Here is a 14,526-nt window from a genome sequence, read left to right as displayed (position 1 = left end):
GATTGATTCCTAGGGTTTGGTTTTGTTTTTTTTTTTTTTTTGGATTTTGTGAAAGGTATTGTTGTTTCCCTAATTTCTCTCTCAGTCAGTTTGTTGTTTGTGTACAGGAAGGCCACTGATTTTTGAGTGTTGACTTTGTATCTAACTATGTTACTTTGCTTATTAAATGTAGTAGTTTTTTAGTACAGTTTTTGGGGTTTTCTAAGAAGAGCATCATGTCATCTACTAATAATGATAATTTAACTTCCTCTTCTCCTACTGTTATTTTTATGGTTTCTTTGGTTTCCACACCATGCTTTCTTCATTTCAACATTATAAAAATTAGCTCATGCTTTGTTTTAGGACTTCTCTGGTTTCTTTCTTAAATAGCTAAATGTTTGATTTATTTGAAATATATTTTATGAAACAAATCAGACACACATGTAGCTCTTTTTCATCTTTATTCAGTAAATGTGCTCAAAGCTCATCTACTGAATAAGGCATCTTCTTCCTATTGATCTAAAATATCATTTTGATCTTAAATTAACTTCTTACATATTCTTAGATTTAACTGTGGACTCTATTCTGTTCCTCTCACTAGTCTGTCTATTCCAGAACTGACACCAATTTGTTTCACATAATTTCATAATTTAAAAATCTTCTAGAGAAAGTCCTTTTTATAAATCCTACTTTCAATTGTATACTTTCTTGGTAATTTTGAAATCATTAATAAATTGTTGCATACCCAATACTAATAAAAATGATCATTCTAAAATAACTTGGCTAAGGCTAAGTTATAGGATATACTCAAAACACTTGTTCTCAAAATATTGTTCATAGTCCTAAATTTAAAACCCTAGCTTGTTTTTTGTGACTCACCTAAAAATAAAACATCAAACCAAAATAAAATTTCTGAAAACAAGTAACAAGAACAAAATTATATCATTATTTTCTTTTTAAATGAAGTGGTACCTTGATTAAATTATTGCACAAACTTAAATTATTGCACAATTCTGGTCCAAATAAAGTTGGATGAGAACCAAATCAAATTTCTCCACAAGGCCAGCACTGAACCTCACTACTGAATTTGATTTGATCCTCATCCAGTTCAGTTTGCGACCAGAATTACGGAAAGAATTAAGTTTGTGAACTGAGGTACCACTGGATATCATGAGATAACTTCTAAACTAAAAATAAAGAGCTTATCAAATGCTCTGGCTAAAAAGGGAGGTTTCAAGTAAAAGCTCAGTTCCTGGTATACATGCAATGGTTTCATTAGTATACTTTTCTATCATCTGGAGTTTAGTTTGACAAATGCATGCTAGAAGAGTACAAATGACAGTATGTTCAGTCTGTCACCAAGTGCCTCAAGGTTGGAGTAGAAGGTTGGGATAAAAAGTTTCAACTGTGGTATTGCTTTGTAACATTTTCATTTAATTTTCTCTTTGAAAAAATATAACTCACTTGTGATATTTTTATTTATTAAAAATAAAGCATCTTATGGCAAGCTTAGTGTTCTTTTCAGGTAACAGAATGGAGAGGATTAAACAAGGAGAAGAAATCAGAGGCTCTCTGAAAGGACATTCAGGTACCCTAAAATGAGAAAGATTTGGACTTTGGAGGCTTCACAGAAACAGAATTACAATAGTAAAACTACACACTCTTAAGAGTTTCTTAAAATAAAATTTTAGCTTTTCTTGGCCTCATATCTTGCCCATGTAACTTCTACCCACTGATTTGATATTCAACAAAAATGGTGCATAGCCTTATGAGTGTTTCTCTTTTTTTGGTACTGAGAATTGAACTTAGAACTTCGTACTTGCCAGAAAGGCCTTTGTGCAGCTGAGTTATATCCCTGGCCCCTTTATGACTTTTTTTTGTCTCTCAAGAACAAATCCTACCATTTATCCATCTCCTACAATATACACTAGGCATATCCTGCTCATACCTTTATTTTCATCCTCATCATATCACTTTAATTACTTACATGAACTCTTTATGGTTAAGAGTTGTATTTTACTCTTTTTAAAATCTTCACTGCTTAGCACAGTGACTGCCACTTAACAGAGGTTCAAAAAACGTTCCTGAGTAGCCAGGAGTGGTGGTGCATACCTGGAATCCCAAGGTAAGTGGATACAGGAAGATCTCATGAGTTGAAGGCCAGCCAAGGCTATAAGTCTCAGGCCAGCCTGGTCTATAGACAGAGACACTATCTCCAAAAAAAAGTTTTGGAGTGAATGAAGGGAAGAAAAGCAGCAAAAAGGTTAATGTTTTGTTCTTTCTTATACTAGTAACATCCATGTGGGATATTATGTTTAGTCTGGGAGCTATACATTGAGAAATACAGAGCAAACTTGTTTAAATGCTGATCTTATAGTAAAGAGACCAAAACCATGCCACGTGAGGATCAACTGAAGCAACAGTTCATTAACTTTTAGGATGAATGAGAAAACAAAGACTCAGAGCTACTTCATTATTCATCCAACAAATATTTTATAGTATTGTTCTGGGTGTTATAGATACAACCATGGTCAAAACAGCATCCTTGTCCAAACAAAGCTTCAGTCTAGTGAGGGACAGAAGCTAAATGTAGTATCTTGTAGTAAGGGCTGTATTTGAGAAGCAGAGGTGCTTTAGAAGTACATAAAGGGTTTGTGGAAACGTTAGCCTCTAAGAAAAGGATAAAAAGATAATCAGGACTCAGAAAGAAAGATAACTTTTTTGTTTATTTCACACAGAAAAAAAGCATATATAAGGTGAGAAAAAAGTGGTTCTAAATATTGGATATTTTGGTATGGATGGTAGTTGGCGTTCAAAAGACAAATAGTTTCAAAAAGAGGTTGTACATGGAGCCAGTATTGAGGTATGAGAGCATCTCATACACCAAGTTAGACTATGCTAATGAGAAGCAGTACAGAGAGGTTTGGGGTGTAGTCATCCTGGCCACTGAGAGAAGAATGGACAGCAGTGAAAAATGGACAGGAGGAAAGTAAGGCAGGAGACTGAAAGACTAGGAAGCTATGCCAGTAATTTAGGTATGAGATAACAGTGACTTGAACTATGAAAGTGTCCAAATGACAGTAAGAAGGTAATCCTTAGAGCTATTTTTTTTAATAACTAGAGGCCAGTAAGTAAAAACCGGAGAAACATGTTCCATTTGGTCCTGAAAGTTAAAATGTGGCTAATAAAAAGAAACACATTTTGGTCCTATTAAGTCTCTGTCTAATATGAAGCAATTTATCTGAGGCTGTACATCCTTAAGAACTTGTGGAACTCAAAACATTTTACATGAAATTCAAAATGTTAAATTTTGCAAAGCTGGACCAGGGGAGATTAAAGATTTTTTCCAGCATTGAGGTTTCACCAATCTACTGAAATTTATGTCAATTTGATATTTGGGGTTGCCCTCTATGATCAAGGGGGAAAATAAAATATGTAGGACTGTTATATCAGAGGATATGCCTGTGCTACCAATTGTCTCATAAAGAAAACTAAACTTTCAAACTTTAACATCATTCACCAACATATAGTTTATGTATATTGAATATTCATGTTTTACAATTCGTTGTCAATATACAGGTTTATAGCATGCCTAAAGCTGTGGCTGAATTGCAACTATTATTATTATTGACACCAGCAACAAAAACAGCAGCTGCTATCTCACTGAGTATTTTTCATGTGCCTTCCTGACCAGACTAGCTCACTATTTCCCATGTTTAAGTAGGTTTTATGCTATGAGGAAATGGGTTCAGAAAGATTAAGTAATTTGCATGAAGTTATAATAAAAACTGATGATTGGGGAATATGAATTTAAAATTGATGACAGACTTGTACAGCAATATTTTTTCTACCACACATCACCTTATACTTGAGGAAAATTTTAAGGACTATTAAAATTACTACTATTTGTTTACAAAGGCTAGGCATTTTTATCTGCATTATTTTATTTCATTCAGTTCATCAGCTCACATTCATAATGCTTCATTTCAAAGAATGTCAGAAGATTTTACTTCAGAGTCGTCTTTATATATAGTTGCTGAACAGAATGAAAATCATATTCCTCTACAATTGAAAGTTATTTGAGACTTCAATGTGTTTTCAGATCTATTAGCACGTTTAATCTTCTTTACAACCCTATGAAGTAGGCAGAATCGGATTATTCCCATTTTAAAAATCAGACAGCTAAGATCAGAGTCACAGAGTTAAGTGGCAAAAGTTGGTTCTCAAGCACCCAGGAATTTTGACTCGTCATCTCATGCTCTACTACTTTATATTATGTACCATTAGGCAATGGAAGGTACTATGACATAGGAAGAAAAATCAAGAGGAAGCAAATAGTGATAATAACAGAGCTGAACACATGAAATTGCAGTAACAAAATATATTAAAGTACTGAACAAAAATTGACAGTAACTGGACATCAACATTTATGTAAACATGTAGAAGGATTTTAAAGACTTGAGACATTAAAAATCATGTTTATATAGAAACTCTAAAAGTTGACTGAGAAATACTAGTTTTATTCCTCAAATCTTAATACCAAAGTACACTAAATGGGTGAAAACCAAACCAGACTTGCTACTGGGTAACATTTTAATATTTCAGTTTTTATTTTGTTGATAAATTTAGAAAACTTTTTTAAAAGTTGTGAGTAATTTTAGTGTTCTTTTCAAAAACTTCCATAAACGCATTTGAAGCTAGTCAGTTTTCAGTGTACAAATTCAAATACCACATTATTTAAATCACTTACTCAAAATTATTTTTAGGGCCGGAAATATAGCTCAGTAGCACAGTGCCCGCCTGGCAAGCATGAGGTCATGATTTCAATTCCTGGTACATAAATAAAATTTTTTTTTACCTTGCAATGTCCACTAATCCATAAGTATTAATAATATGAACTTTACTCAATCCTAACAAAACTTTCATATTGAAGAACCTCTAAAACCTAATAAATATTTCCATATTGCCCTTATCATTCCAGAGACTAGAAAACTTTTGGGTTTAATTTCAGTTAAATTTATCTGATGAGTAGTATCTTTTGGGAAAATTCCACCAAACTCTTGATTCATTCATTGAGATTTTTAGTGCTGGATTCAGTGAGTTAAGAGTCAGCTTTAGTTTGATTCATTTTCCTTTCTTGGCTGGTTGTGACGAATCCGGGTGTGTCAATTTTATTGGATTAAAAATGCCTTGCAAATTAGTATAGGATGCTCCTGGATGTGTTTAGGAGATGGCCTTGGACCCTGTATATGGTCCTTCACCTGTTTCTCCTGGAACAGCTGCTTCCTGGCTGCCATAAACTAAAGCAGCTTTGCCCTGCCATCCCTTTTCCATTAGGGTTCTGGCTTGGAGCCTGCCAATGATATACTGAGTTTCCTGAAACCATGAGTTAAACTAAATCTTGCTTCTTTAAACTGTGGGTGTTGGGTATTGTTTCTCAGTAATGTAAAGTTGACTGATATTCTTGGTCTGTGGATGTCTGATAAATGGGCTTGACATGACAGCTGAGGAAAATCACTGGCAGATGAGAACACGAGCTTCACTGGTTTATAAGCAGAGGCACACAGACTTCCTAGTGGATTAAAACCAGTTGAAATCTAATCTCTGATCGAGTAATTCCCCTTATTTAACAGAAATGAGAAAAATATCTTACCTAGCTCGAGGATGTCAGTAGTTTCTATTAAAGACAAAAATATTATAGTATAGATCACCATGGTAAACATATCAAAATGACAAAAAGGTGAAATTCTGTGTAAAAATAGGGATTTGAAATTTTGTGTAGTTCAATTATTTAAAAATATAATGGATTTTATTAGTAGCTGTGGAAATATACCACCCAATTTTGTCTTCCTTTGGAAACTAAACTAGTAAAAACTATAGAAATCCAGGGAGACTAAGCAACTGTGCCTAAAACTATACAGCTAAATTGGGATTACTTATGCTCAGAATCAAGGTTTCCTTTCAGTTCAAAATAAAATACACTGCATTTAACACACATCTCTATAAATGACAATATTTGTTTTTGCTTTAACCAGTGAGTTATTTATAAAATCAGACCTTTAAGAAAAAATGCTTTATGGGGAAAATGGCAAATAAAAATTTTTTTCAGTATAAGTTGCTTTTTTCTTACCTTGATACTGAGGTGCACACTCTGATTGGGGACCATATTTGTATTTCTTAACATCATTCCAATCTATTGCTATAGGAAAAAAGAAAATAGTTATTTGGAAAGAAAATATAAAATTAAATACTTTTCCCATTTGGCAATATACATTAATACTTTTCATAAAATACACTACTTCTGAGATTCTACTCTAGGAAATTATCCAAATACAAAAAAAGGTTTTATAATTGATGGATTAATTATGGGGTCTCAACATGTAATTCACACTGATTTGAAACTATGAAGTGATCCTCCTGCCTCAGCTTGCTGAGTACTGGGATTCCAGGTGTGTGCCACTATGCCCAGCTTGAAAGGTTTTAAAAGTTTATTGATACAATATTAGGTACCAATGATCACATTCATCATAGGGAATTTGTACTGTACATGATACAACTGGATACTTTTTCTCCACAGTCCTGTAGTCTTCCTTCAACTCCTCTTCCCCTATTTATTGACAAGGGTTGATTCCATTTCTCCCTTCTTTTCTCATCACTTTTTTCTTGTCTCTTCCTTCCCCCTCACTCCTGTCTAGTTTCCCTTCCCATATGAACATTTTCTTCCTACTTCACAATATCTATTGTACATTTTGGTTCTTATTTAAACTTTTGGTTTCTCACACCAAAGAACCAATATGGCATTTACATAAGTGTGTCTCATTTATTTCACTTAAAGGTATGGGCTCAGAATATACTTATTTACCTAGAAAAATTTCAAACATATCCTTCTTTTTGGCAAAGTGGTACTCCACTGTATAAAAATGCACATCTTCTTTATCCATCCATTAGCTGATGAGCATTTGCCTGTTTTCAAGATTTAGCTATCACAAATTGGGCTGCTATAAACCTGGTGTGCATGTATCACTGTGGTATGATGCTTCTAATTCTTTCAGAAAAATATCAAGAAAGCAAATATCTGGATCAAATGAAACCTCTAGTCCTAGTTTTCTGAGGAATCTCCATGCTGATCTGTACAGTGGTTGCACCAGTCCACACTCCCACCAACAGTGGAGAAGGCTTCTTTTACCCCCACAGCCCCTTTAGTATTTGTTATTGGTTGATTTTTTGATAATAGTAGCCATTCTTTCTAGGGTGAGACAGAATCTCAACATTGTTTTAATTTGCTTCTCTTGAATGAACAATGATGCTGATCTTTTTTTCATATATTTGTCATTTTTACTTCATCTAAGAAGTGTCTATTCATTTCCATTTTTGAGTTGAGTTGAAATTTCGGGGGGGGGGTCTGATTTTTTTTGAGTGTGTTATATATTCTAGATAGTAAATCAAAAAGAATGTATTTTAAAAGTTTTAGTATTACTTATAATAGGAGAAAAAGAAGAAAGGGAACACCTCAATGTTCAAAACAGAAGAGTGATTAACATTAGGCCACTTGTTAAAGTACTTTTTAGTACTTTTCAGTTCTTTTAGAACAAATGTGAAAATGGTGAATTTATAATGTGATATTTTTATAATTATCAGGTAATTATCAGGTATAATAATCAGATATAATTATCAGGTAAAACATGGAAACAAAAACTGTATTGATGGGATACCCACAATTATGTGAAAAAGTAAAAAAAAAAAAAAAAACCTCAACAAAACCCCTCCAGAAACCAAGCACCTCTGTGGGTGAACTGTGCTTTCCAAAACTGTTCCTCCTCAGTATTTCAGAATGTGACTGTACTTGGAGACAGATATTTACCAAGGTAATTAAGTTAAATGAGGTTATTAAGGTGGGCCCTACTCCAATATGACTGGTGTCCTTAGGAGGAAATCTGGACACATGGTTAGAGAAAAGATTATATAAAAACAGGAGAAGACCGCCATCTGTTTACCAAGAACAAGAGGCTTCACAGGAAAACAATACTGCAACATCATGGTCTTGGACATTTAATCTCTACAATTGTGAGAAAATAAATTTCTGCTTCTTAAATCACCAAGTTTTTTGTTGTTGTTATGATGTTCCTAATAAAGTAGTGCAATCCCTGAAAATTAGCAGAGGGAAAAAGACAGAAGTAAACACAGCATATATAAATAGTTAATAATCTTTCTGTGGTAGTACTAGGTTCCTCCTTTCTATTTTTTAATCATATAAATTCAAATATGTATTCCATAGAAAAGTATTATTCATATAATAGGATTATATTTTCCTTGTTTTGATATTTAGATTTATTCACTGACTACTGCTTTCTTACTATCAACCATTTACCAGGACTTCAGTTCTCTTTTTTTTTTTTTAGTTTTCTTCTCCTGCTCAGATTCCATGGTGTCTCATTAAAATCACTCCATGGCAAACACTTTTACCTCTCCCATACATTTTTGGTCAAACTGGCCTACTAAAGTCTTAATCCAAACTCTGGTTGAAGCCATTAGCAATCTATACTGTTACCCCAGCAGCTCACTAGTGCTAAACAAAACAAAACAAAACCTTACTGTTTAAACTCAAGGTTCAATTCTCAAATGTCACTTTGTACGGCCTAGAAATCATACCACATTTCTCCAGTTTTGCTTTTCTACTTTAAAAAATTTTACACTTTCTCTCTCTTCTCAAATTCCAAATATTCCCACCTCCAATGTTTCCTTAAGGAAGATTTTAAATTCAGGATTCAATTAGAAACAGAAGTAAGGTTAGAAACACTTCCACTCATTTTTACAAAGATAGAGACTTGATCTTGTTTAGTGGTATATTGTAAGTGTACAGTGTAGCAGTAGGAACTCAGGGTTGGGTGAATGAATTAATCTGCTCACAAGTCATTCTTTCTGACTTTTCTTCTGTTACTGTGGATGAAGTATCTGAGCTTATCAAAAGCTTGTGCTCCATGTTTGCTCAAATCCCATCATCTTTATCCTCTCAGTGGTTTTACTTATATCCCTTCTGATAGATCATCTACACTAGCATTCTTTTTTAAATTTTATTTAAACAAAACAGAAAATAGATGGAAATAATACATTCATTCAGAGAAAAAATAAACTAAGAAATCACTAGTTGGTTTACATATTGTCATTTTACGAACAGTTGTTCAAGATACAAAAATGGAACATGTAAATACACTAGCATTCTTATTGTTTATCATTTCCTACCAAAAATATAATCTCCTAAACACTTCTCTCCTTTGTTAACTCCCACATATATCCCTCCTTTTATATTCTTCCATTTTGCTGCTCTCCACAGGAAAATTTAAAGGGCTATCTATGGTTACTGCCTTCTAACTCCCTAACATTCTTTCTTCACTTAAATATAGAGTTTTTCTGCTCAGCATTCCATTGAAATTACTCCAAAATACACTTTTCCAGGACTGGCCTCTTCTTGGAATTCCACAACCATAGATGCAACTGCTTAGGCTATCTCTCCATGGTTATCAGATATTTGAAACTTAACACAGTTAAATGCCTCCCTCAGCCAACCTGTTCTTGTCTTTTCCAATTCAGTAAATGGTACTTCCATCACCCAGTGGCATGCAAGCTACTGATTCCACTTACCAAGGCTAAGGTGGCCATAGCCATTTCTGAGCATCAATCTGCCAGCAGCAGAGACAAATGCTGAACATCCAATATGACATCATTCCCCTGGGTGTTCAGCCAGCTACTTGGCAAACTGATTACACTGAACTAATTCCGTCATGAAATAATAGGATTTTATCCTTTCTGAATTAAACACAACTCTGGATATGGATTTCACGTTTATGCTTTTGCCAAAACTGCCATTCACAGACTACAGGATGTCTTATTTACCTTATTTATCCCATGCAGCATTGCTTCTGAACAAGGAACTCATTTCATAGCCAAAGAACTGCAGCAATAGGTTCTTGCTTATAGAATTCATTGATCTCACTATGTTCCTTACCATCCTAATACGTCTGGCTTGACAGAACAGTTAAATGGTCTTTTGAAGATTCAAATACAGAGCTAGCTAAGTAACACTTCTTGTAAATTTGGGGCTAGGTGTCCCAAAGGCTGTCCATACTCTGAATAAATGTTTAATAGATGGTACTATTTTTCTGCTGGCCAAGATTCACAGGACCAGGAATCAAGGAATAGAAATATCACTCTCCATTATATATAGTGACTCACTAGTAAAATCTCTATTTTCTGTTCCCATGAGTTCATTTTCTGCTGGCTCAGAGGTTTAAATTCTAGAGGAAAGAATGTTTCTACTGGGAAACACAATAATTACTCCCCTGAATTAAAAGTTAAGAATGCCATCCACCTACTTCAGGCTCTCCAAGCCTCTCAGTCAACAGGCCAAGAAGAGCATTTCAGTATTGGCTGAGGTGACTGATCTTGACAACCAAGGGGTAATAGGGCTACTCTTCCACAATGAAGATAACAAAGAATATTCCTGGAACACAGGTGATTGCTTAGAGTGTCTTAGTAGTACCCCGCACTGCTACTTAGGTGAACAAAAAAATTAGAACCCAATCCAGGCAGGAATATAAATTGCCTAGAACCTTTGGGAAGGAAGTTCTGTGTCACTCAATGAAGTGAGAAACCACAACCAGATAAGGTTCATGATAAAGGCAAAGTGAATACAGGATAAACAGTAGAATAGTTATAAATATTAGTTATAAACTTTTGATCACCTAAAGGAGTAGAATGACCATGATATTTCCTCCCTATTTTATGTTTGTGTGTACATATACATTTGTTAAGTAAATTGCTTTCCTCCTTTATCATATAACAAAAGATGTAATAACTTTTAATCAGTATTTAAGTATTGTGACATCATAGTATTTAAATGGCAGTAAATCAGAAGAAGAGTAAATATCACTCAAAAAATTTATCCTGTCTTCTATGGAAGTGATTAGTATGTTTTGGGTTGTACACAGAAAAGATATTTACCTTAGGTAGAATTGTGACCTTGAATTTCTATCTTCATTTCAAGACAAAATATAGTTTTAGGAGATGTATATGGTTGCAAAGTTGAAAACAGGCAGAATTGTGATAGTTAATTTTATGTGTCAATGTGACCAGGTTAAAGGTGTCCAGAAAGCTGGTAAACATTAGCTGGCTGTGTGTCTTGGAAGAGACTGACATTTGAATCAGTAGACTAAGTAAAGATCACCTTCATCAGTGTGGTTGGACATTATTCAAGCTATTGAGAGCCCAAATTAAACACAGAGGTGGAGGGCAAATTCTCTCTTGCGTCTTGAGCTGAAACACTCATCTTCTGTTGCCTTCAGATGTTAGCGCCTGGTTCTTGAGCCCCTCTTCACAACCCTTGCAGTTTTTGAGGTCTTTGGCCTTGGAGCAGGAGCTGCATCTGTCAGCTTCCCTGGTTCTCAGATCTTTGGACTTGTCTGAATTACACTATCCACTTACAGATAGTGTAATGGGACTTCTCAGAAGCCTCCATAACAAGCCCATTTCCATAATAAATTTCCTGTCTGTCTGTCTACCTATTATCTCTACCTATCTATCTAGCTATCTATCTATCCCTCCCATTGTTTCTGTCTCACTGAAAAATTCTGTCATCTTTTGCTCAAGAACCTCCAGTAGCTTCCCACTGAGTTAAGGATACTTTACAAAACCACATAGGATCTGGCTTTGCTATTTCTCTGACACTGTTGTAATGTTCCCTTTTCCAATACACTTCAGTGATTCTGGCTAGTATTTCATTCTAAGTTCTTCTCTCCTGGTTTTGATACCCCTTATCTGGATTGTGTCATTATATATGTTTCCCTCTAAATCATCAATAAACATTAGAATTAAATCAGGCTTAAAAGTTACTTACAGACAGATATTAGAGGATTACAGTTAAATTTATATTTTAAAAGTTTTACAATTATATTATAATTAGGATGTATTCTTAAAAATTAAACATATATACTCCAATTACATGTAAGGTTTTAATTCTGTATCATTTAAAGAGAAGCTGCCAATACACAGAAAACTGATTTAAGAAAGTCATGATAAATAAAAACAAGCTGCAAGATCATCAATAAAACAATATTACAAAGCAACCAACACAATTTAGAAAAAAAAGATACTCTAGTAAAGAGGAAAACAAAATCTAGATTCAATGGAGAAGCAAAATAAACAAAATAACTAGGTGAAAAGTCATCAAATAAGGTTCAGTTTAAGACAATGAAAAGGGAACTTCTCAGAAGTATAGGAGTAGAACCTGAAAAGTAGCATACAAAGAAGAAAAGGAGACAATCACGTTACAAAATGTGTAAGTTTTAAGAAGTGCCACAGATTATTCAATGGATTACGTAACCATTCTTTTATCAACTCCTAAATGAAGAAAATATAGCATGTGAACAGAATCACACACACACACACAAGGAACTAATTTTTCAAAGCATTTTATGAATAATGGCCATGTTTCAGAGTATAATGTGTAGACACTACTTAGTAATCAGTTTTATCTCTTTTACCTAGGCAGTATCTTTCTTCTCTGGTAGTTTCTTTTCCGGTTAATATAACCGCTTAGGAACTAGGAGCCCACCAAGTGATTTGGAGGACAAAGGAAAGAAGATAATTAGGGAGGACTCTCACTTTGTCCTACAAATCAATTATTCAATTCTGTCAGTTGTACTTCTAAAATGATCTGCTCCTCTCTCTCCCATTCTTCTGCTCCTATTCTGTGTTTAGAATGACATTGTTTCATATCTTGATTCATAAAAGTTACTTAATACTTGTATCTTAACCTTTCATACATAAACACCTTTTCTAAAATACATACCAATTATGTCACTACCCAATTTCAAGGATCAAGCTTAAATTCTATCCAAACCTGTTCAAACACATCAGATTTCCCTATATCTATGGACCTTGCCCACTTCTCTCTTTGAGGGAGTCCTACTTAGGTCTCAAGGTCCAGGACAAATGTCACTTTGTAATAGCTTACTGGTCACACTTCTAAGCAAAGTCCTAGCAAAACAGTTATGCACTTTATATATATGAAGAATATTTCAATGTATTCTCTCATCAAAACAGTTATAATATAGAGAATGATATCTAGATACAAAAAGTCAGCATGGTTAATAAAGAATAACTGAACATTTAAATAATCTAAAACTACACATAAAGTTATTTATATTTAGCTTTATCTCATTCTATTACATATTTACTATTTCAATCATATTTTACCTACACTAATATTAAAATGTACTGACTATTGCTTAATGGGTACAGAGTTTGAATTTTAAAAGATAAATATTCTAGAGGCAGATGATGGCGATGTTGCACAGCAATGTGAATGTCAACAGAAATACTACTGGGCCATATACTTCAAAATTGTTAAAATGGAGGGCTGGGGGTACACCTGAGTGGTAAAGTGCTTGTCTTGCATATGTGAGCCCCTGGGTTTGATCCCTAACACTGAAGAAAAATGGAAAATTTTCCATTATTTAAATGGAAAATTTATTATGTACATTTTGCTACAATTTAAGCAATTAATTAAAAATCATCTTTAATTCCTGGAATGTCAGGATGAATGAAGGTTCAGAGATTGCTGCTTTGATTCCAGAGTAGATTCATCCAATATCTACCATCACCAAATATTGTACTGGGCCAGTGTTAAGCATTTTCATATACATCATCTTTTTAAAGGTGAAGAATCTAAGGCTCAATATGTTTAACAGTATCATGGAGGAAGAAGAGTTGGTCAGGCAACAACAATGAAAGATCTATAATAACAATCTACAAAAGAAGCAAATGTATAAATAAAAATTGAAGTCACAGCTGAATCCTGTTAACATAGATTAATTCACTCAAGAACCACTTATTGTCTGCTATTTGTCTGTTACCATTCTAGGCACTGAAGATGGATCACTGAATAAAGCAGATAAAGATTTTTGCACTAGCTTAGTTTATATTCTGTTGGGGTAGTTATCAAGGATTTCACAAAATTTTTTGATTGGAGGCATCTGTAAAAGCACTTTTTGCAAGGAAACTGATGTCAGAGATTTCCTGGCAATGAGAATTATCCTTTACAGGATGGGATATTTAGCCTTGAAAATGTCCAAGCAGAAAGAAAGGCCACTTAAAAACAAAGATATAAAAACGTTTACAAGCTGAAAGGGATCTCATGGGCTGGAAAGGGAGTTAACTAGGTAAATTTCCAAGATGTTATTAAATCTTGGAATTCTGTTTCACTAAGCAGAAAACAATATCATGGGGGCTAAGACAGTACTAATGTATCCCGTGTGCATATATCTTGTGTTTGAACATATGTGTCTATACTGATTATGAACTATTTATCAGCATACATATGTAATAATCTCCTTTGTATCTCACATACCTGGGTCAATGAAATGAAATGAATGCAGAGATGCAAGAATAGTAAATCACTTTCTATGTCATGTTGTTCAATTTGACCTTTATATTCCATTTTCAGCATACGGTTTTCAAATTAACACCCTAAAGTCTTTATTTCCTTATTGA

The 14,526-nt window shown here is 34.0% G+C and overlaps 1 protein-coding gene across 15 annotated transcripts in view; it reads right to left on the bottom strand.

The window, feature by feature from the left end:
* Nucleotides 1–14,526, bottom strand: part of Scmh1 (Scm polycomb group protein homolog 1) — a 213,066-nt gene that overhangs the window by 155,212 nt on the left and 43,328 nt on the right. For 9 of the 15 annotated variants that reach the window (XM_063236201.1, XM_063236200.1, XM_063236207.1 and 6 more), the window contains one exon: nucleotides 6,110–6,178. Coding sequence is in view for 7 of the 15 variants with exons in the window: in XM_063236198.1 (XP_063092268.1) it covers nucleotides 6,110–6,178 (69 nt within the window). In the remaining 8 variants the exon portion in view is untranslated. Of the gene's footprint in view, nucleotides 1–4,729; nucleotides 4,810–5,632; nucleotides 5,657–6,109; nucleotides 6,179–14,526 lie in introns of all 15 variants that reach the window. The other 6 variants (XM_063236202.1, XM_063236203.1, XM_063236208.1 and 3 more) reach the window with 2 other exon arrangements.

This window comes from Cavia porcellus, unplaced genomic scaffold, assembly GCF_034190915.1.
Source record: "Cavia porcellus strain 051 isolate PalLab524CR breed Dunkin Hartley unplaced genomic scaffold, mCavPor4.1 scaffold_25, whole genome shotgun sequence".
In the NCBI taxonomy this organism is placed as follows: Eukaryota; Metazoa; Chordata; class Mammalia; order Rodentia; family Caviidae; genus Cavia; species Cavia porcellus.
This window is presented reverse-complemented; position numbering and strand designations above follow the sequence as displayed.